Source organism: Lipotes vexillifer, unplaced genomic scaffold (assembly GCF_000442215.2).
Source record: "Lipotes vexillifer unplaced genomic scaffold, Lipotes_vexillifer_v1.1 scaffold367, whole genome shotgun sequence".
NCBI lineage: Eukaryota > Metazoa > Chordata > Mammalia > Artiodactyla > Lipotidae > Lipotes > Lipotes vexillifer.
The window spans coordinates 1,634,695-1,659,152 of NW_006795832.1; the positions used below are offsets into that span (position 1 = coordinate 1,634,695).

Here is a 24,458-nt window from a genome sequence, read left to right on the forward strand (position 1 = left end):
ATTGCACTTTTCTTCACAATATAATGCAAATAATACTTGTATTATAAGTAAACAATTTTGCACTTGTCAGTTAGTAATTTATGCCCTAGAAATAGCAAAAAAATTATTTTATCCATTTAAGTATTTGTATTCAAAACAGAGCCTAGGGGCTTCCCTGGTGGCGCAGTGGTTGAGAGTCCGCCTGCCGATGCGGGGGACACGGGTTTGTGCCCCGGTCTGGGAGGATCCCACATGCCGCGGAGTGGCTGGGCCTGTGACCCATGGCCGCTGAGCCTGCGCGTCCAGAGCCTGTGCTCCGCAAGGGGAGAGGCCACAACAGTGAGAGGCCCGCGTAAAAAACAAAAAACAAAAAACAGGGCCTAGTTATCCGTTGTAAGATTAACTTTTAAAAAAACATAACATGTTCCTTTTAGAAAGTTTTTATACATAGCTGCAAGTTTACTTAGAGTAATTTTTAAAAGTGAATGAAATACCTCAATGTACTTTCTCCCAAAGTTTTCCTACTTAATATCTTAATACATCTTAACTTGGTTACCATATGAAAATTCTACCATCTTCATGTATCAAGTTCCTGTGAAGGACATGAAGATTTCAAAGCTAATCCCTCTTAGGAGAGTGCTTGACTTCGCTTCCAATGGGAGATACTAAACAGTTTTGTGGTAAATTACATCAACGCTTTCCTTGAGAAATCAGATTTGCCTACACAAGCAACTGTTGCTTCGCACAGTCCCAATACGTGTGAGTTTCAGTTCCACATATAAGTTACATCACACCAGTCCTCCAACCAAGTGGTTCAAAGTTCAGTTACCACTGTGTATTAATTAACTGAGTCACTGCATAAAGCACAAACATCACTGCTGGCTCACTGGCCCACAGATCACTACATAAGTAACATGTGAATCATGATCACCAACTGATCATATCACTCCTTTCAAAGTCTTTCAGTGACTGGTCACTAACATCTGTTAGTTCACACACAGACAACGAAGTATGTAGCTGTGCTGCCCCTTGTCTCCCAGTGATAAACCCAAAGGACATTTCATAAAAACAAATCATTGAAAGAGAGGATTGTCAAGAAAGATGAAAATGAAGTGAGGAAATGAAAACTGCTAATAGTGGAGGTGAAATTCATATAGAACGTAAGTGGAATTAGGGAAGGAACAGATATCGTGGGAATGTTGTCACTGCTCTCATCCAAGCCAGAGGAACTTAGGAAGGTAAACTTATCAACATAAAAGAGGGAAGTGGTTGTGACCAAAAGGATGAAGATGTGCCAGAGGGAGTGACACAGGCAGAAGAACTTCACGTTAAAGAAACTCTCAGAGATATTTCACCACACTGGAAGCTGGTCCAAGCTTAGAGAAGAGTATGACATTCACCAAAGCATAGAAAACACATTCACTTCATGTCCTAAGTTATGGCACCAGAAGACAGCAAGCACAGTTCAAACTGCCTTGATAAGTTTTTACAAAGAAAGAAAACCCTTTAATTTTCAATGTTTCTAATGCTTTAGATTACAATGTACTAAATAAATATTAGTTTAAAATTTTTTTCTCTATATATTTATGATGTTTTAACAAAATATCTTAAAGGTCATGGAAGGACAGTAATTTTCCCATTGGATGTAAAGGCTGCTTTGTGCGCCTTCAGATTGCATGCCGTTCTTAACATCTCACACTGTGTGCAAAGCGAGCTCTGCCCACATAAGAAACAGATCAACAGAAAGAAAACTGCTTTGCAAAGAGATCATTATGACAAACTTCAGTACTGTGGTCAGTACTACATGCTGTGTTCAAGCTAAAATCGAGAACCCGCTCTCCTGAATGTTCATGGATGCTCAGTAGAATGAGGCATGATCCAATTTTCAGATCTTAAGAGATGTGCATTCACCAGACTGCACCTGAGCCTTCAAGGGGGCTGAGTCTGAAAATAAAGAGTGATTGAGAAGCTTAACAATGGGAGTTGGTTGTTACTTGGTACCACAAGAAAAATGTGAATATGGAAATTCTTTTTTGAGTTTTGTGTCCAGATCGATCATTGCTACTACGATCTGGAACAAAAGGAAAACTCACAGAAGAAAGCAAGATGATTGTGGTGGTGATGAGAAAACCTTTTAGAAGGAATCTCAGGAAATGATATTTAATTAAAGAAATTGAAAGGCTGAAAAACAGTCACAGAAAATCAGCTTTGAAAGGGTAAATTATCTCTAGTCTTTATTTAAGTGAGAAAAAAGGAAAAGAAAGAGCAAGGAGATATAAGTGGTAGAGGAAAGGGCAGTTCTTGCTGAAGTTATGTTTAAATAAAAGTCCAAATTTTTGAAGGAAAAATAAAAAACTAAGAGCTGTAAAGTTAAGTGTTGGATATTGTCAGCTGTTGCTGGACCTCCATTCCAAATCTCTTCCATTTATCTTTTTGCATTACAGGAGCTAGAAAGCTAAAAACTACAGTTCCCAGACCACTTTGCAGCTGGGTGTGAAGTAGGTTCCACCTGGGAGATGTACTTATGAGATTTGGGAGGCCGAATTGAGGAAGACATCCTCTTTGGGTACTGCTGATGCTGCCAAGCAGGAAGTTAGAAACTTGAGAGTTTGCTGGTGTCTCGACATTCAGAAGACCGGCCAGTGGCTGAGGTGCAAGAGAAGCTTCTGACTTCTGAATCTCAGCTAAGCGTGAGCCCTTGAAATCAATAGTCCCATAGTGACCCTGGAGTTTCAATCCTCCAACCATAATGATCAGTGCCAAATTCCTGGTATTAATTTCCTCTCGGGCTTCCCTGGTGGCGCAGTGGTTGAGAGTCCGCCTGCCGGTGCAGGGGACACGGGTTCGTGCCCCGGTCCGGGAAGATCCCACATGCCGCAGAGCGGCTGGGCCCGTGAGCCATGGCCGCTGAGCCTGCGCGTCTGGAGCCTGTGCTCCGTGGCAGGAGAGGCCACAACACTGAGAGGTCCGCATACGGAAAAAAAAAAAAAAAAATTCCTCTCGTCTTGAAATACCTAGAGGGGTTTATGTATCTGCAGTGAACCCTGAATGATAACTTAAGCTTTGCTAACTGGCCTCCCTTCCCCTATCATCCATTCTCTGTATGGCAGCCAGGAGCATCGTGATAGAACATCAGTCAGATCATATTTCTTCCTTCCTTTGAATCTTCCTTAAAACCATCCAGTACATTCCCATGGCATGGAAAAGAAAACCCAGCTTCCTTCCATAGTCTACAAGGCCCCGTGTCTTCTAAGTCCTGCCCAACTCTCTGTCCTCATCCTCCAGTCACCCGCATTTGTTCACCAGGCTCCCAGTACACTTGTAATAACTCTGTTTCTCGAACACATCCAGCCTGCTCCCACTGGAGGGCCTTTTCGCTTAAGATTCCCACTAGGCTGAACTGTGGCTGTCTTACTGGGGAGCCTTGTGGGCCAGGAGCTCCTCTTTCTCCTGGAAAGCCTGGAGCACCTCTTGAGCCGTTGTAGCCATCTACGCCAGATTTGCCTCTGGATCCAGGAGGCCCTGGGTGCCCCTACAAGAAACAAAATGATAGGTGAAGCATTTTTGCAAGAATACCATAACAAAAAGGTTCTGCGATATGGGTCCCCAAATTATGGCAATTGTGACTCACATGTTGTTCAGTTTTGTGAAACTTCCTTCCCCACCCACAAGAACTATGTAGCATAGTAAAAATAAATAAATCTATTTTCATATACCCCAATTTAAATTAATTTAGTTTGGAGTATTTTCAGAGATTAGGGAGGAAATCTACCTTGAAATCCTTAGAAAGACTCTAATGAATTATAAACCCTGCCAAATACCTTTTCCTTCTTTCCTCTAGTTTTCATATCAGCAATGAGAGGTTTAAGCCCACTCCCACCATTAGGACTCACCAGCAAATAAAAACTTTTGTAATGAGTATAAATTTATTTCCAGAACATTGTACTTGACCTGACAAGTATACGAGCTCATATTTTGGAATGCTTTTCTCCAGTCTTTTTGAAAACCTTGTTCTTCAAGTAAAATGTTTTGGTCTCAGAGTTATTACACAAAATTGAAATGCAAGCACCCTTCCATTTACTAAAATAAGAAAATAAAGAAGAGTTTGCCATATATATTATATATAATATATATCATATAAATATATTATATATATATATACAAAACATGTGATTTTAAGGGCTTTGATGAGTATCTCTCCCTTCTTTAAAAAAAAAAAAATGGAGAAAATTTAAGGGTACTTACAGGTATCCCATCCAAACCTGGGAATCCAGGAACACCGGTTAGACCCTAAAATCCCAGAAAATAAAACGAAGATATAAAAGCTACTAAATTATTATATTAACAGGTTAATTTACATAAAACATTAATAATTAATAACTTGTTTAAAAAAAAACCTTATCAGTCATTGTCATCTATTTTTTCATTAAGGAGCTCGAATGCCAACATTTGGAAATCAACCATTTGTGCTTTTCTTTTTGTACTTAGGAAGCCAACATGGCAATATTAGTTCAAAGAATACATTCAATACCTTATAACTGGAAATTCAACTTGTCAGACTCTATGTATCCTAGAGAAACAAACTCTTAAGTGTAAACACAGGCAATTTACAGGACTGTTTTTGCACACTTGCACTATACGAAGTCGGACTAGGATCTCAAATTCTCATCAACAGGGAATAAAATATAGTTTTATCCATATTATGGCATATCATAGAGTAAAGGAGTAAATTCAATCTACATAAATTGATATGAAATGATCTCCAAGCCATATGGTTGAGTAAAAAAAAAAGGCTCTGCATGATACATATAGTATCAGTTAGGTTGTTTTAAAAAGCCATAAAGAAAACCACTCCTCACTGGGTAAACTCGTGTATTTAAGTGCCTAGAAAAGGTCCAGAAAGGCATGCTCCTCTGGAAAGGGGTTAGGAATGAGGATTGAATATCGAAGAGGAGTTTAGACTTGATTTTTCTAAGGTTCAGATAGGTACTACTCGTGATTACTAAAAAATCTGGCGTAGCAATTCTGGTGTTTAATATGAATCTTTCACTTAAGAAGAGGCTTACCTTATCACCCTTGTCACCTGCTGCTCCAGGAAGGCCACTGTCACCTCTCATCCCTTTCTCTCCTGGAATTCCAATGGGTCCTGGTGGCCCCAGGGGTCCAATAGGACCCTGTGGCCCTGGTGGTCCTGGTTGACCCTAAGAAGCAAGATTAAAAAGGCAGGGGGATGGATGACTTTTAAGTAATATTTTCTAACAAAAAATATATGGTGCCTTGGGTTTACAGAAGACTGGAAAATTAAAGATGGAGCAAACTCTAATAATAGAAGCACGAACGATCAATTAATTATAAAAAAAGAAAATGTTGCCTTTTTCAATCTGAATCAAAGCTGTACAATAAATTTGAATTGCTGCATGTACACACACATCTATAAACTGATTATAGTTCTCTTACTATTTTCATACTGCCATTGAAATTTATAAATCTTGAGCTGTTTAGTGCAGTAAGGAATTTTTAAAAATCAAAGTCTCATTAACATTATGTAAGTGACATAAGTTAAGAGTGAGGAAAAACTGCCAGATCTTTTATTTACTTCAAATGGCTCATAATTTGTCTGCCCTTTTAGGGGGAAACATTTCTTTTTTAGCTGCTTTTATCTAATTTCTTATCCATAATTTGGAATCAGGCTCTCCATGTCACAGTATTTTTATGCAATCCAACTTTCTTTCCATGAATGAAAACATCACCTTTTATTTTAGGCAAAGAAGTTTCAGGAACTCAGTTCTCCCCCCTAAACCCACAGTGGGAACATCTCTGGGACAAAGATGCGGAACTCCTTGCTCCCTTTAAGCCTGTTCTCTGTTGCATTTAGATGCACTGATGCAGTGAATGAATGTTCAGTTACGACAGGGAGTCTCACAGCTCTTTCTAGGAGTAGGAAGGTTGGTATGTCTCAGCATCAGTTTCTCTAACTTCCAGATGATCATATCTAGCTGCCTCTTTGACATCTCCTTGAATACAATGGTATCCTCAGCTTAAAAAAATCCAAAATGGAACTTTTGATTTTACCCCCAAATTTGATTCTCCATCCACTGTCTCTATCTACCCAGAATCCAGCCCCAGAATCCTGGGATTCATCCTGGATATTCCTCCTTCTGCCACACTTACATTTAACCCATGATCAATTCCTAGCATTTCACTCCCGAAATGGGTCTGAAACTCACCCACCTCACTGTCTGCCTTGCTGTGACCCTGCAGGTCAGCATCAGTGAGACCAGTATTCCAGGCTCCCAAATGGCTTTCCAGCTTCCTCTAACCCTCCTCCCTGCCTCTCTTTAAGTGACATGAAAACAGAAATCAGAGGGACTTCCCTGGTGGCGCAGTGGTTGAGAGTCCGCCTGCCGATGCAGGGGATACGGGTTCGTGTCCCGGTCTGGGAGGATCCCACATGCCGTGGAGCGGCTGGGCCCGTGAGCCATGGCCGCTGAGCCTGCTCGTCCGGAGCCTGTGCTCCACAACGGGAGAGGCCACAACAGTGAGAGGCCCACATACCGCAAAAAAAAAAAAAAAGAGTCTGCCTGCCAATGCAGGGGACATGGGTTCATGCCTGGGTCTGGGAAGATCCCACATGCCGCGGAGCAACTGAGCCCGTGAGCCACAACTACTGAGCCCGCACGCCTGGAGCTGGTGCTCTACAACAGGAGAGGCCACCGCAATGAGAAGCCCACGCACAGCAACGCAACTAGAGAAAGCCCGTGCCCAGCAGCTAAGACCCAATGCAGCCATAAATAAATAAATTTATTTTTAAAAAAAACAACAGAAATCAGATCATGGCATGGCCCTGCTTTTTAAACTTTCCTTGTCTTCCCACTACATGTAGAATAAACCTCGTGCTCCTCCCTTCCAGGCCTTACAGGGTATGGCCCCAGACTCCCTTGCACCCCAAGTTGTGCCCACCCCACACTCACTGAGTCCCAGCCACGCTGCTCTTTTCTGTCTTCGGGCCTCGGTGCGAGCATTCTCTCTAGATCTGCACATAACGTGGATCTCTCCTAAACTGCCACCAGGGAAGTAGGATTCCCAATTCATCCTCACCCCCATTAGTCTCCCTCAGGGTATCCTGTCCACTTCCTTCTTAGCATCTTAGCATTTCACATTTTTGAAATTATGTATTTGCCCATCAGTTTGTTGTCTGCTCTCCAACTAGACACTAGCACCATAAGGGCAGGGATATCTGCTCACCAGTTAAGTCTTCCATCTACCATCTACCGTGACCTTTGGCTCAGGAATGAATGAATGAATGAGGGATAGACGTGGCAGTGACTATGCTCACAGGCTTAGTGGTCCAGCCTGACCACCCATCCGCTCCAGACACACTCTACAAGGGCCCTGTATGATTGGGAAAGTGATTTCTGAATGCTGCAAAAAGCTATTCTATCAAATCTAATCTTTATGACATACAGATTGATTTTACACATTCAAACTTGTTTACTTTTTATGAAATAATCAACTCATGGGAACAATGAGGCTCTTCAGATGCATTTAAGAATCTAAAATCAGGGTTTCTAAATGATGCTTCTAGACTCAGCTTTCAATCTCTGTCTATAATTTGATGTGAGCAGAAAGTATCTTAGATTCATATGTTTTTTTAAATAACTCGCTTTGCATTCTTAAGATAATACTCTTTGATTAGGTAAAGAGAAGCTTTATAATGAGACGTTTATAACAAGGCTTTCGCCGATGCAGGGTTATCTGGTCACATGACACCATGCCCTGTGGTGGCTAATGCGTCCAGCTGTGTTGTCTAACACATGTCAAAATCCATGCTTTATTTCACTACAGTTTGAAAACACTCTGTATCCATCTGAAGTCAGGCTGTCACCTGCAATTATTTTATGCTTTTTAAAAATTTTCCAAAGATTTAAGAAAAAATCATTTAATATCCCCTTTCCCGACCCAAACAACATGGATAACTGCATTCAAAGAGCAAGTAAGTCTTGATATGTGGAGAGAAAAGTTGAGTGGATTTCAGGAGATACCTGCTTAGAACTTTTAAACCTCTGGGCAATTTCAACCTCAGTGCTCGACTCTAACCGTGCACAGGACTCTGTATAAGAATGTAGGGCTATCCTTTGGGTGTATGGGGCCCAGGGAAAAATGTTTTGGAGAGTCCCACCTACATAAAAATTTGAGTCACCTGAAATCAGTGTATCAGTGTCATTCTGGTGACCCAATCTCAGGAATTCCATGAACGAAGAACAAAATCCCACAAGCGGGCAAATGAGACTGTCCTATTAGGCGGCCACCCTCTGGATACCAGGGCCCGGCCATGGGGCCCCAGCCCAGCCCAAGAGCATGAACCCCAGAGCTCCTCATGTGGTCAACACCCACTGGATAAAGGGTCAGAGAGCATCCTGTTGAAACTACTTTTAAGCCCAAGATGGCACCGCTGCTGCCGGGGTGCCACTTCAGCAAACTTATGTAACTTCTGTGCCCCTGTAAATGCTCCTCATAAACAGAAATGGAATCTATCCAGGCAGCTAATTGCCAGACGCCAAGCCAACTTTGGGCTCTATGCGTACTTCCTTGTTCCTTATTCATTTCTATTTTTCTCTTCCTTGTTCCTTATTCTTTATCCTATAAAGGCTTCTTGATTTCTCCCCATTTTGCAGTTCTCTGGATCCTCGGGAACAGAGGCTGCCCACTTCATGAGGTGTTAAATAAAATTTGTTTGTATCACCTAAACTGTCTTGAGTTTTAACAACCTTGAAGGGAAGAAACAGATACTGGGACCCATCGGTCCTGGTCCCCAGTGGGGCCCTGCCTGAGGCGGGGCCTGGGGTCAGGAGCCCTGCTTGTCCTGGTCTAAGGACAATAATGCAAGAATATTCACCACATCATCTTTGGTAATATCAAGAAAAACTGGAAATCCCATAAAAATCCCAAATGAAACTGATTGAATAAATTATGGTATCTTCATACAATGAAATACCGCACAGGCGTCTTAGTCTGGGTGCCCCAGAAGCAAATTAGGACACGGCATCAATGCAAACGGTTTATTTGAGAATAAAGGAGACATGATGAGAAGGAGACAGGGTGAAGGAGCAGGGATGTGACACAGAGAAGGAAAGGCAGCCCATAAGGCTGTGGTTATCAAGCCAGTTACCACCGTGGGTTACTGGAGTTTAACCCAGAGCAGAGACTCTGGGTGTCAAGGTAGAATACACACCTCAGAGTTATCTGGCCCGGGGTGAGGGAGTTAGGGTGTTTACCTCACTGGTGGAGGGCCACTGATGGTGGGTGGGAAGTGTCTGCTCCTGGGGCTTTGAGAAAGCCCACAGACAAAGAGATGAAGAGACTGGCAGCTGGAGACCTCCCCTTAACTCCCCCCAAAAAAACAGGAGCACTGAAGTGATAGGCCTCAGGGAAATGCACAGGGCCCAGACACTAAAGGATGAATTAGGTCTCTCTGGATGGATATAGAACAGCCTGTGATGCTCATGAAGAAGAAACAGAGTGACTGAGTTCCAGGCTCTGCAGTCAGCGCCTGTGTGTGAAGCCCAGGCCCACACTTACTAGCTGTGGGACCTTGGGCATGTTTCTTACCCCTCTGTTCCTCAGCTTCTTTATCTGTCAGTGGCTTGTGGACATAAAAAGAACAATGCATGTAAGGTGTTTAGCATAGTGCCTGCACAGTAATGCTAGCTATTGTTATTATACATGATTGTTATTATAAATAGTTCATTGTTAAGTGGGAAAAAAAAGCCATGCATCATATGATCCCACCGGTAGAGAAACAAATGGACATACATTTTCTTAACATATATGTTTATAAACGAACATTTCTAGACGGATATACAAGAAATGGCACATTACCACATCTCAAGAGTGAGAAATGCAAACCAGGGCAATGATAAAGTCTGTTTTGTGAGCATCTTACCAACAGCAAATGTGACTTTTAAAATAAAGGTTAATTACGATTTCTTTCATCATTGTCATTGACCTTACTAACATTACTGACAAACTTTAACATCTGCCTAAATTTTATAAATCAAAATCATACTTTGTACTTTCCCTTCTCTTCATGCTTTTTCATCATCATTATAATAGCTACTATTTCCTGAGTAGCCATAAAAATACTAAAAGCTCAGCATTTTCAAGGAAGCTTAAATGTATAAATATGTGTTACAGAAAAGACAACAATAATATATAAAATCAATTCTATGGGCACAAAACATCTGGGGGCACTTTGAGGGCATATTACTTTTCTCTAGGTATTATACAATTTTTAAACTACAATCTAGAAGTAAGAATAAATAATGAATTCAGCTGACCTTTTCTACCTGTTTTAATTAATCTTACTTGGTTTAGATTAATTACCATAAGTGAAAAGCTCCCATTTTTCCTAAATTAAAGGCTCAAGAAATAACTGCTTTTTCATTAAGTTTGGAAATTATCTTTGTGTTTTACATATAATTTACACAAACTCCTAAATTATCTTTTGTGTACTTCACAATAACGTATTATTTAAAAACAACAAAATGCATGTTTGAACATAAAGGGTAACAGAGAGGACAGCCAATTCACCTGCTATAATTCTCTTTAACGTATTTCATTTTAGACACGCGATGCTGGATCCAGGGAGCTAATGGAACTTTGGGGAGAAAACAAAAGGAGTGGAAATATTCAGCACAGGGGCAAGAATGATAAAACTCCATTCAAGGGCTTTCCTGGTGGCGCACTGGTTGAGAGTCCGCCTGCCGGTGCAGGGGACACGGGGTCGTGCCCCGGTCCGGGAAGATCCCACATGCCGCGGAGCGGCTGGGCCCGTGAGCCATGGCCGCCGAGCCTGCGCGTCCGGAGCCTGTGCTCCGCAACGGGAGAGGCCACAACAGTGAGAGGTCCGCGTACCACACAAAAAAAACACAGAACACTCCATTCAACACAGAAATGTGTCCTGGTTTGAGAAAGTGCCATCTAAAACACTCCCAAACAGAAGTACAACGAGGGATGGTAATTTGCATTATTAAATTCTTCCTCCCTCCCTTCCCCTTCCTCCCCCAGCCCTGACCCGTCACACCGACATCCTTGCTGTTTCTCAACAAGCTCTGTTCTTTCACAGACTTCGGTGTCTTGTCCCTGAAGTGTCCCTCCCATGCCCTCCATGTCATCTCTCAATCCCCGCCTCCCTCCGCCCCGGAAAGACTCCACTGATCTCCTGCCCTGGCCCCAAACCCTTCAGAATTAAATGCCTCTCCAAGCCGCCTCTATAATAACACTTCTCACTGGCTCCTGTGATCACCTCTTTGTCTGTAAGTTCCCAGGCCTACATCCACCGGACTGTGAGCTCCTGGAAGACAGAGTCTAGGTGCCCAAGGCCACGATGTTAACACAGGCAGAGAACAATAAATACTTAATAAAATAATGTTAATAAAATCTTAATAAAATAATTAATCTTAAAAATAATTTAAATATAATAATAAATAAAATAATTTTAAAATAATTTAAAATATTAATAAAATAATTAATAAATACTTAATAAAATAATAAAAAATAAAATAATGTCAGACCCACCCACCCAACCCAAAGGAAGACTGTAAAGGAGGAAAAGGATCTGCTTTCTCCTGTCTCTAAACTGACATTCCTGGAAGTCTGGCTGAGAACAGCTATGCAGATCTGAGATGATTCCACGCTGGGGCGAGCAAAGCAGTGGCCTTAAACCCAGTAATGTCTGGTGTCTATTGTTGTTGAGATATGACACAGGTGTCCTCCATCTTCTTTTCAACCATGCTAAATGGCAAACACAACCCCTACCTTGAAAAGTGAAAAAACTAACAGAAAGCACTAAATGCCTACTTTTTTACGGGGCAGACTGTGGTTTGTTTTCTATGCAGTGCTGTTTTTTCCTCTTAATAGGTATTTTATTATAGGATAAATGTAAAAAATACTCTAAACCTTGTATAACAGTATTAAATCTGTCAGAAAGCTGTTCACAGACACTTCCCAAACACCAATCTTTGAAATAGTCATTGTTAGTTCACCCAATTTGAGTAAATAATTTATCCACAGTGATGGAGAGAACAATTCCACTTTCATTAAGTTATTTCATGTAAAAGAAGGAGTCAGTAAAAGAAGACGATTTTAAAAGTAAATAGTTGAGCTTACTAATTTATCAGACTACACCAGAATTAACTTCAGGATGAAGGGGCATACATAAATAACAAGCCCAGAAAAGACATTTCTATAACTACAGAATCATTAAATAATCACAGGAATTTTGCATCTTTAAAATAAAAATTTTTTAAAGAAATAGTCCACTCCTGCCCATGCACCCTCCACCCACGATGGGCAATGGACCACTGCACTGAAGTCACTGTAGCAAAAAGAAAAAATGCCCAGGGGAATGGCTGGCTTCCAGATGTGGGATCTCTGAATTTCTCCTTTTTTTTTTTTTTTCATGGAATTGCCTCTGTGGTTTCCGACTTCCCGTGAGAGACAGTGAAGTCAGAAAACGGATTCACTAAATCCAGAAATGCCAATCGGCTTGACAGCTGAGGAAGCTCTGGCATGCCATGGGAAGCCACCAGGCCATCGTCTTCTACCCAAAGGCCAGGCTGACACCGTGTCATCAGACCTGTTATACGTGCCTCCCCACTGTGGCTACAGGCGCACTGGGCTCTCGGGCCAGCTGTACAAATAAAGGATGGAGGCGATCGGAGTGGACATGGAATCCTACACCTGGCTCTCTGAAGCCGGAACATTCCTTTAGGATTCTGCCTTGTTAATCGTCTGTGTCAGGCACGTTTCTTGAGCTGGGCTAAGATCAAACTATTTTTATTTCACGACATTTGGCAGACGAGATCAATGGATAAGAGGATATGTACATTTTTAAAACGCAAATCTCCACAACAGCCTTTTGGGCTGCCACTGATCTGCTTGCCTCCAGGGCCCAAACCCTATGGGGAATGACAGAAATCTAAGAAATCCTTTGTCATTTTAGCAGTATGAGGATTGAGAGAAATAGCTACAGATATACAATGACAAATGCATGTGCAAACACACTTTTTGTGCAACTAGTTCTTGCTCTTTTTTAACCAGAGAATCAGTGCAAGGAAGTATAAATGAATGAACGAAAAAACAAATGAGTAAGAAAGATGCTTTTATTATACTAGTTACACATAAATTTCCAAATTACCCTTGGTCAATAAGATCATGACACTGACCATCAAAAGTGTCGCAGGAAGGGGAAGGTATTTCTTTATTAAGCTTGGTTATGCGCCTCCCAGCGTCCCTACCTTTCCTCACTTAATCCAACCAGCAACACTGAGATTTTTATCCCTGTAGAAATGAGGAAAGCCTAGGGGGGTATAGCTTACTCAAACTGAGGTGCCTAGTGAGCTTGAGTTCATACCTGGATCAGTCAGTTTCTCTCCAAACCTCACCTCCTTCCACGGCGTCATCCTGGCACCAGGGAGGGTCCCTGCACTAAACCACACTCACGCTCTGCCTACCACGACATTTCAACTGCTTCCAGCCTTATTTGTAAATATTTTAAAAATTTTATCTTGATGTATTTTATTTTCTCTTATGAAGTTTTTTTTGGGGGGGAAACAATGGTATTCATCAAATGAGTTAAAGACCTCCAATTTTGTGGTTCTCAAATCTAATTTTCTAGTCCCATCTGTTTTCTAGAAACTTCCTTGAATCTCCTTCCCTGTAAATTTACACTCATCATATCAGAGGTGAGCTCATCATCCCAGACTAGTTTCCCTGCCTTTTTCTTCCCTGACTCAGCAGACGGCAACTTGGTTCCTTCCATCATTTAAACTCCCCACGCAGCTGTCAGCTTTGGTAATCCCCCTTTCCCTCCTTATCCATTCCGTCCCAAGACCAAGCCTATCACATCTTTCTTTGAATTAAATCTCAGGTGTCTGTCTTTCTTTCATCCCACCGTGGAGACCCTGGGTCGTGGTCTGGTCATCTCAGGTCGGGGACACAAGCACCAGCCTCCCCAGCTTCTCTACCTCCAGTCTCCTCCCCATTTCCACATGTAACTGTCAACTGACCTTCAATCTTCCCTTTGCTGTGTTATTGCTTCCATCAACACCTGCCATGAGCACAGTCTACCTTCCTCCACCCCAGCCAACCCTAGTCCCTGTGTGTCCACACCTACACCCTCTGCTCCAATTACACTTGCGCCTTCTGTTTGCCTGAGGCAATAGCAGCCTTTGTCCATCTGTAGCTCAAATTCAACCTTCCTCCAACCAAAACTATGATGACAGCAATGATGAAAATGATGATGACGACGTTAGCGTACCCTTCACTGAGCACTTACTCCATTCTGGGCACTGACACAGCACTGTGCATTCTTCTCATGGAGTCCTTACATCCTTAAAGCAAAAAGTCATCCTGTATCTACTTTTTCATTCTGAAATGAGGAAGTTGAGCCTCAGAGAGATGAAGCAAGTGACCCAAGGCCACTTGGCTACCACCTGGGGAAGCAGAGTCATACATGCTTCCCTTTTCACCCTAGTCCTTATTAATCTCACTCTGGTACAAACTCTCATGTCCAACCTCAAACAATTAACATAATACCTAAATAGGCTCAGCACCCATTTCCCATTATTGTTTTGTGCATGTTACTTTAATATCTGCTTGGGGTGATGTCGTCCAGTAAGATTTTTGAGGCCAGGAATCCGTGTAAATTTTTATTACCACCTCAGCACCTTGGCTACTGCCTTGCACAGTATAAATTCTAAACATATACTCATGGCCTTTTATTATTAAAATCAGCAAAGAAGCCTTCGGCAGCACCCCTCTGCCTTTTTAAACACTTGACTGTAATTTAACGATTCAGCCCCTAGGTGGCACTATAACATCACTTAAACCCTCAAACGGGAATCAATGCGCAGCTAAAGAGCTGGTGCCTCCAGGGTCCTCCTGTATCACAGATGTAAGGACTGCTGGAGATCTAGAAGGATCATAAAATAAGTAACAAAAAGGTTTTACTCAAAGAGTAGACAATCCAAGGAGACCGGACTGCAATGGCAGAGTATTTTCTTGTACCTTAAGTTCACCTCACTCAATGAGGGCATAAATTTGTCAGTTTAGCCTGTAGTAACGCTGACTCAGGATCTTCAGCTGTGTTCTTTTTTTTTTTTTAATGGATATAAAATGAATACTATTTTTTTTTCACAAACATAAGCAGGACAATAAGGTGGTCTTCCAAACCAGTCAGGTAAAACTCACTTATTAATGTCTTTTTATTCAATTAATAAGCTATATTTTCTGTATCTTTTTTTTCTTCCACGTTCTTTTTTTTTTTTTTTTTGGCCGTGCCACACGGCTTGTGGGATTTTAATTCCCTGACCAGGGATTGAACCAGCCCTCAGAAGTGAAAGCGTGGAGCCCTAACCACTGGATCACCAAGGAATTCCCTATGCTGTACATCTTAAACTTACACAGTGGTGTATCAATTATATCTCAGTAAAACAGTGGGAATTCCTGAGTCCCAGGTTCGATCCCTGGTCGGGGAACCAAGATCCTGCAAGCCGCACGGTGCAGCAAACAAATAAACAAAAAAGATAAAAAAGATGTACAGCATAATGATTTAACTCACATCACGAAATGACTATCACAATAAGTGGAGTGAACATCCATCATCTCCTATGATATAGATACAAAATATAAGAAAAAGATCAGCTGTTTTCTTAAGAGGCAGCTTGGTGCAGTGGGAAAAAAACACTGCACTGAGAACTAGAAGACACGGCTTTGCCACCGAACAATAAATAAGGTCCCCCATCTACTGTATAGCACAGGGAACTATATTCAATATCTTATAATAGTCTAAAATGGAAGATAATCTTAAAATGTGTGTGTGTGTGTGTGTGTGTGTGTGTGTATAAAACCGAATCACTTTGCTGCACACCTGAAACACTGTAAATCAACCATATTTCAATAAAAAAAAAATAAGGTCACCCCTTGAGCCAGGTCATGGGAAGAGTGGTTTTCCCATTTTTAGAAACGGCAACATCAGCCCACCATCGCCCACCTGCAGTGGGAACGGAACAGGCAGCGCTGAGAGCTCCTGGTCGGCGCCTGAGAAGCTTGAACCCAGGCGTCTCTCCCTCCCTCTTCCTTGCTCTGCTCTCCTGGTGTCCCTGCCCCTGGCCCTGGCCCTGTTTTTCTCCTGCCTGTGTCTCCCTTCCTCTGGGGGCAGGCGGGCTGGGTGGGATTGCCCCTGCAACTCCACTGGGCCGCCCTCCCCTCTTCTCGCTTTCTCTTGGGCAAACTCATCCATCTCTATGGGGTCAATGACGTCCAACTCTGAGCACCCCCTCTATTTCCCTCGCTCACCCGGACGCCCTTCAGGACCCCCGGCCACACGTCCACATGCAAAGCTGGACTCAGGATCATCCCCCAAAACGTGCTCCTCGGCCAGAGGCCGCCACCCACACAGCTGCTCTCATGCCCCTGGGCACCCTGGGCGCCTCTAACCCTAACCCCCAACCACCCTGCATGGAGCCTCCTTCTCCCGACCAGTCTGCCTCCCAAACATTCCAACATCCATCCTCTCTGTCCACGCCCACGCCCACGCCCTTGCTAAGGCACCGTGACCTCCACCGGGGCAGCGATGGCGGCCTCCTGACGTCCTTCCTAATGTTGCTCCCACCCGCACCACCATCCCTGTATTCTCCAAAGAGCTGCCAGAACGATCTTCTTATAACGCAAATTCAACCTGTTTCTACTCTTCCTAGAATCTTTTGAATCCTCTGCTTATTCTTCAGCATAAACTGTATCTCTGCTTTTTCAACTGCATCCCTTACCACTTGCTCCCTCACCTGCAGGATCAAACCTTTCCAGTCACCTTTTGGTCCACCAAACATACCACCCCGTCTCCTTCTCAATTCAGGGCCTCAGTAGGGGCTGTTCTCTCTGCCCAAACACTTGCAGTGGTTTGAAGGGTGGCCACAAAAAGGTATGTCCACGCCCTAACCCCAGAACCTGTGCATATCACCTTAGGTGGCAAACGATGTGGTAAAGTTAAGGATTTTGAGATGAGGATTTTGTCCTGCGTTATATAGGTATAAATGCCATTATATGTATCCTTATAAGAGGGACATGGAGGAAGATTTGAAACAGACACACAGAGGAGAAGCTGATGTGAAGATGGAAGCAGAGATGAGAGTGATGCAGCCACAAGCCAAGGAACGCCGGCAGCCACCAGAGGCTGGAAGAGGCAGGGAATGGGGGTCTCCCCTATTGCCTATGGACAGCATATGGCAATGGTGACACCCTGCTGGTGGACTTCTGGCCTCTAGAACTTGTGAGAAAATAAATTTCTGTTGTCTAAAGCCACCAGATATGTGGTCATTACTATAGCGGCCCTAGGAATGAACACACCATGCTTCCACCAGGCCACTGCTAGTTGACTGCCGGTTCCACCAGGTCCAAGCTTCCTGGCACTGTCTACCACACACACAGGCTCCAGTGCAAAATCAAGGTAGGGCACCAAATATCCACCTGGGGAGGGCACAAGGATCTTCGTCTGTTCTCTTCCCTGATGCATCCCAAGCACCTAGACCACCCCACGCCTGGCACTCATCAGGCCAGAAATAATGGCTGGGAGGTGAATCTGTCTCTCCTGCTGGAAACCGAGCTCCAGGCCACAGGGACTGTGCTATTTATCCCCGAGGTCTCACAGCCTCGTCAGATGCCTGGCACATGGTGAATGCTCAATGGCTGTTTGCTGAATGAATGGAATGAATGAATGTTTATTTGCTGAGTGAACTGCAAGTTCATGTATGTATGACAGAGGAGTGGCAAAAGAGTACCTTGGAGACATAGCTGTTTCCCTGTGGATTTCTTGGCAACTTATTGAAAATGGTATTTGAAAGGAGAAATACACTTTTCTTTCCTAAAAACTCTGTAATTCAGCATTTTAACTAGTTTAGTCGGATGCTACCTTTACACTAGAGAGGTATTCTCAGAATCTCAAACACCACTCCCTGTGTTCCTACGTGGAATACGCCCTGCTTTGAGATGCACCTTATTTCTCACCACCAACAAAGGCTGACTCCACTTTGGTAATGACTTTGATCCTCTCAAGTTCAGCCTAGTCCCACATTTGCTGAGCTCTGCGCCTGCCTGGCCACGGTTCACACTGGGTCGCAGAGCTCAGCAATCATCGTTGCTATGGGACTGAACTCCACACAGGAGACCAAGGGTTCAGGCTGCAAATCACTGCCCGTTTAATGAGGTGACTGACTGGGGCAGAGATGCCAAAATCTACCTTCAGACCTCCTCTGCAACTAGGATTCCTCAGTGAGGTTTTGTACACTTGGCCTGTTTGGTAAAAAATACTGGCAAATTATTTAATGAAAGTAGCAGGCAAATATGAGCTTGTTTTCTCTCCTTTTTCAAGCACAAATGCTGGATCTAAAGAGAGAGATTGTCAAGCATGCTGAAAGCCATGTTAATTAGTTGGAGTTATTCCTCTGTATAGATATCAGCTATTAGTGACAGCTAATAGGCCAAATAATATAAAACGATAGGCATATATTCCCCCTCTACCCCCCGGGTCTCCCGTACCCTGTTCAGAAATACTTCCTCATGCACTGACATAAAAGATTCATTCTTTTAACTTCTGCAAGTTTTCCATTCTTCAAAATTTAAGCTTAATATTCATGACAAGGAGAATACTTAAACAAGCTAAACCAGTTACAAGCTGGCACGTGGCGGGTTGAATTCTACCAGGAAATTTGTTTGTTAGGCACTATGTTGTTTGTTTAATTCTGAATTCTGATGCCTTTACATGACAAGCGCACTGCTCTGCTCCTCATATGGTCCCCAAAGCTGAGGACCCTTCCCAGGGCCCCTCACTCAGGTCACCTGCTGTCCCCTGAAGGCCGCTGAGTGTGTCAGCATCTATCAGAGAATTCTCCAGTAGAGACACAAGGAGCTAGGGAGTTGGTGCTTGGAGGAGAAAGAAGCAGCAAGAAAAAAGAAATCAGAACCAAAACACGAAGGGGTGGTGACAGACCAAATTTGCCAACTTCTCCATTGTCACTGGAACTTGCTTCTATCAAAATGTAACATAATTGACTTACGCAAACTTTGGGACATGAAAATAATTGCTCTGAACCATTTATCAGGCTACAGTTAGAGAGTGTACTAGAACGCAGCTGTGTGAGTGATAAAGAGGTTGAATTCTAGAACTTTGTGTGCAAATAATTTAATGATATGAAAAATGTTAACAACAGTTAAAACTACCCAAGGAAATTCCATTTTTATAATGGAATGCAAGCTCTTAGGAGTGTGAGGAAAAAGTGAATGAAATTGCAAGAAAGATACTTGTATATACTTTAGTGATTTAAAAGTCCCAAAGGAAAGACTGGTTTGCTAATGTGTGATTTGGGTTTTCAAACCAAAAAAAAACTAAGACAGGCCTTGAGTTTTAAGCCATTTGACCTTCTTGTGTATAAAACTACCAAATTGTAAAGTTCTATTGACTTAACAGTTACTAGACTCCCTTGAATGGAAAACAATACAAATATATTTTATTCTGGAAAAAAGTATAGAAGGTGTCTTTATTATCAAACTAGTTACTAAAACAGAACTTACAAAAGGTCGCATCCTAGTCTATGAAGATATGTAAGTTTCCCTACAAGAAGACCTCCATCAAAGAAACAGAGATTCTTCCCTTGAAACAGATAAAGAATAATTTAAAATCCTGCCCAAGTCCACCTCATTCATATCCTTAAAGAGGGACCATAATGATGTTTGGGTAAACGTTAGGCAGAGTCACAAAGTATTTTGGAAGCCATTAAATCGCTGTCACATGTAAAAAGTCGTGCCGCACATCACAGAACCACAGGGTGTTAGGGCTGGAAGGGACAGGACCAGCCCTCCAGTACAAACCCTTATTTCCCAGGTGAGGGCTCTGCAAACCAAAAAGACCAAAGGGGTAAGCCCCAGTGTCCCACACTGATGCTACTGAACCTTTAAAAGGTCTGAGTACAGCAACGGTCATGCTCCTTTCTGTGGCTCAAAGTGCTTATTTCTGGCCCTACCTGAAATTCCAAGAAAATCTGAGCTCTGTGAGAGGGTCACTTACTACCAGGTTTACATGTTGTGTGTAGGGGAAAAAAGACTCAGGGGAGAGACTTCCCACTAATTCCGTTCCCGTTTCCTTTGGACTTGGCGGGTGTCCCCACGTACATGCTGCATGTGGCCACCAGCTCAGGCTCCCAAATCCTGTCCAGGATGAACTCTGAATTTTAAGTTATTGATTTATGTGTATTTATTAACTACCTGTTAGGTGCCATCTACTGTGATCACCTCAAAGAAATACCAAAAAAGGACCCCCATCTCTCAAGGAGGAGAAACCAACATAGGCAACTTCTATTTCTAGAGCATCCACGATGGGCTGGGAGCCAGCATAAACATTTCGCACATGTCCACACAGCCCCCTTTAAGGAGCATAGGCTGACAATCTAATCAAGAGGGTCAGACATATCCACACTCGAACCCAAGCAGAGCTCCAGGTCAGGGTACGAGAAGCATCACGGAAGGGAAGCAGGTTCACACGGGGGGACCCATCCACACCGGCTGGGACAGGCAGGAGGCCTTATGGGGGCAGCGTCTCTTCTGAGCTCCTTTGAGGAGGGCTCAAGATGGAGGCCGAGTGGAAGTGGGAAGGCTTTCAAGAAAAGGGTAGAGGTGGTGTGTCAAAAAATTAATAAATATTGAGTGACTGCTTCCTGGTAGTGAATCCATGGATGATTTATTTTGTGCCTTCTAGTTTTCCAGTATTATCTAAATGGTCTATAATAAGCATATATGAATATTATAATAAAAACTACTATAATTATTCTTTTAAAAAAATAAAAAGGTAGAGGAGTGGGAATATTTAGATTATGTTCATGGGAGAGTGAGTGGCCCAGCTGATGCAGCAGGAGATGGTCCAACGGGAGGTCACAGTGATTACTGATGAGAACACGTGTTGAGGCTGGGCTGTGAGCCTCCAGGGGTACAGCGGTGAGATGAAGGAGCCCCCCTTGGCACCTGCCCTTTAATGCATCCCAACTCCCCCTCAAACCTCAGCTTCCATCTCCAATTGAAACCCTCACCCAGCCTGGCACCCAGCCCTCGCTGCAGACACAGCAGTTTTGATTTGGGGCTGAAAAAACCACTCACTCAGCCATTCAACCATATGAGAGGAATCATTTCCTTCTTAGGAAGGCTTGGCTGTTCCACTCACGTGCTATGCCGCCTCGGGCAGAGCCTCAACCCTCAGAATTCAGTACGTTCCTATCTTTATAGTGCACCTTGAGCTGTCACTGCGGCTCGAGAGACGATGGGCGAGTTGGCTGGTCGCCTCCAAACCACCTGCCGGGTATGCACAAGCCACGCTCCCAAATTCCTAGCTGGAAAACATCACCAGCAACGTGTGCCGTCACAAAGGACCCATCTGTGCCAGGAAGGGCAGAGGTTGGCGGTGCTCCGCACACAGCTCTCCCTGACCACCCAGAAGCAGGGACGCAGACAGCGGGGTGGGGCGCAGCCCACCCCCGTGAGCCCTCCTGACCCACGGCGCTGAAGACTGTGTGATGGGAGAGACAGAGCATCCTCTAGACGTGCAAATGCTTACAATGGTTTTACGGCCCAAGGACACAGAAGACAAAGCACCAAGCAGGTAAATATGAGAAAACTGGGCAGAGGAAACTGCCAGGCTTGGGCAGATTCAAGCCGCCACTAGGGCTCCCAAAAGTTAAGGCTAAAACTGGTGCTTGAACCTGAGTGTAATCCTCTTCTCATTGATCACGGGGCAAACTCGGGGGCTGAGACCAAATACCAGGAGGTGGTTCCTGCCTCTTCCACATAGTAGCAGGTTATTTAAAATTCTTGTAAATCCAGATTCCTTGTACTGACCAATGGAAATACTGGTAATAATCCTACTGGCCTCGGAGAGTTGCTGTAGGATTAAAGCAGGGTTTCTCAACCTTGGCACTACTGGCGTTTGAGGATGGCTAGTTCTTTCAGTTCTTTCATGTGGGGCCGTCCTGTGCATTGTAGACACTGAAGAGCATCCATGGCCTGTGACTCACTAGAACCAGTAGCACCCCCCTCCAACCAGCTGTGACAGCAAAAAAAAAAAAATGTCTCGACATCATTAAATCAGATGACCACACCTAGCCGGCTTCATCAAAACAACTGTCCCTCTTTGTTTTGTGGTGTCCGCATCCCATTCCTGCCACGGAGCTGATCACTACATTTTTCTTGGGCCTCAAGCTCGAAGGGTCTTAAAATCTTGGCACGTTTACATGGACAACCTCACACAAACGCCAGGCTTTTTTCCTGAGTATTGTGTCTATTGACATGAAAAAAGCTAAAGCACTTCTGCTCTTTTTTAGGGTCCTAACTTTGTTTCCTGGAAATGCAGTTTTTAAATTGTATCATGAAAGTGGCTGGAAAAAGCTCGAGATAAATTCTGATCACCAAAATTTTATTGAAGAAGAAACAAATCCGTTTAAGCAGAAAGTGATCTGCCATAACTTCAGCTCCACAAGGTAGCTGCTTACAGCAAGAACACAACGAAGGACCTGCACATGTATCACACAAGTCGTGTGGCGATAAAGCAATGCTGTGGGAGAAAAAATGGTCCTTTCTCTCAGAAAGGTAACATTTCACCTCCTTGTTGACTCATCTTTACTGATGTGTGTTTTTTGAGTGTCACACACAGCCCTGTGGGATCGATTTGGACATGTTTCAAAACGATCACTGATCTGACTCAAAAACTGTCCAAATCTTCTGAAACATACTCTTTTTCTTGGAAGATTGTGGGAGTATTTTTAATCAAAAGGATGAGTTAGTACCTGCCAATTGCTGCTGTCAGAATATACGAGAGAGGTTCATAAATAAATGTGTAAGAGACCCTATATACTGTAAGGGTTACTGTGCATCTCAGGGCAGAGAATCGGGTGTAGTCATCTAGAGCACCGTCCTGGGTGGACTTAATTGCTCTGTGCTGAAGTCTTCGATACTGCAAAGATGGTACCATAAGATGGGAAGAGAGTTGTTGTGTGGGATCAGTGAGCTAAAGCATTTTGAGCACATAGGACAGTGCCTGGCACATAAGAAGCACATGATAAATGCAGCTCTCACTTCGATTACAGAACACTATTCCACGGGATTTTAATAGATGTTGTCCAGAAAAGAATCATGTGGTCAAATGTCTGGAAACACTACTTTAAACAAAGTTAAGTAGGTTTTTTTTTTTTTAACTCACTGCAGAACTTCTCAAACAGAGCCTTTAAAATGTTGATATACAACATGAATATCAATAATGGCGACCCGGCATGGACCATTTGCACCAGGATCCTTTCTGTACAAGGTGATTCTACAAAATTTTAAGTGAACAAAACATTATTGCTGAGAGTGGGTAGAACGTTGGACGGAAGATTTCTAGAACTTATTCATTTTGCGTAACTGAAACTTTATGCCCTTTGATTAGCAATTTCCCGTTTCCCGCTCCCATTTCCCATGCTGATTTTTACATCACTTACCCGAGACCCCTTTTCAGGAAAGCACTGGCAAAGAGAGCAATCTCTTCCCCAGCAGGGACCAATAAACTTCTTTCCACCCTAGAAAGTAAAGAATCTGCTTTAGTTTACCAGTATTCATCACCTCGATGGGTACATGGTATATACCTTATAACAAGCACTGTTGGTTTATCTAACTCATGAGAATGTCACAGTATAATTTTACCTCTGAAACTGTGAAAAGACTAATATTGATATATAAAAAGGCAAAAACTTACATTGTGCCTTGATAATAAAAGAGGTGATGGTTATGTGAGCAGGATAAAAGTTTATGTGAGCCAGGATTTAAAAAAAAAAACAAAGCTACTCTGCTTTAACCAGAAACTTCTGCAATCTCTCTCTCGGTAAGACTTCGTTTACCAAGTTGTGAACAATCTTAGAATGTTAACTATGCAGTTGTGTACATAACTAGACACCACAGTGGTGTCTAGTTTAAATTATAAGCTTGGCTTTTTTTCAATAAGACCCTCTTCCTTTATCTCCAAGATCAGCGAGGGTATGTGTCCCACAGGGAGGCCCTCCTGGGTCAGAACTGCAGTCATAGCCTTGGACTCGGATTAAAATTATTCTTCCTACAATTTGCCAATAATCCAAGATGGCTCCCTTTAATGTGTGATTCAACCAGAAAGCTCCTGGACTTGAATAATTTGAGCACTTTCCCCACTTTTAGCTAGCTTTTCTTCAACTCTCTTTAGAGAGTGACCCCACAGTCGCATCTTGTCTTAACTTTAACACACGCACACGCACACGCACGCACGCCCCGTGGGAAGAATCAGCCCCTTTTTCTCACAAATTCTATGTATATGGTGAGTCATCAGTCACTTCAATACAGAAGTATAGTCCCAGAGGAACTGTTTCCATAAGTAGATCCTT

At 43.1% G+C, this 24,458-nt stretch overlaps 1 protein-coding gene across 1 annotated transcript in view; it reads right to left on the minus strand.

The window, feature by feature from the left end:
• COL4A4 (collagen type IV alpha 4 chain) overlaps positions 1–24,458 on the minus strand; it is a 120,339-nt gene that overhangs the window by 85,415 nt on the left and 10,466 nt on the right. The window contains exons 3-6 of the mRNA XM_007467929.1: positions 23,550–23,627; positions 5,046–5,180; positions 4,225–4,269; positions 3,395–3,511 (exon numbers count right to left, since the gene is read on the minus strand). Of these exons, the coding sequence (XP_007467991.1) occupies positions 3,395–3,511; positions 4,225–4,269; positions 5,046–5,180; positions 23,550–23,627 (375 nt within the window). The remainder of the gene's footprint in view (positions 1–3,394; positions 3,512–4,224; positions 4,270–5,045; positions 5,181–23,549; positions 23,628–24,458) is intronic.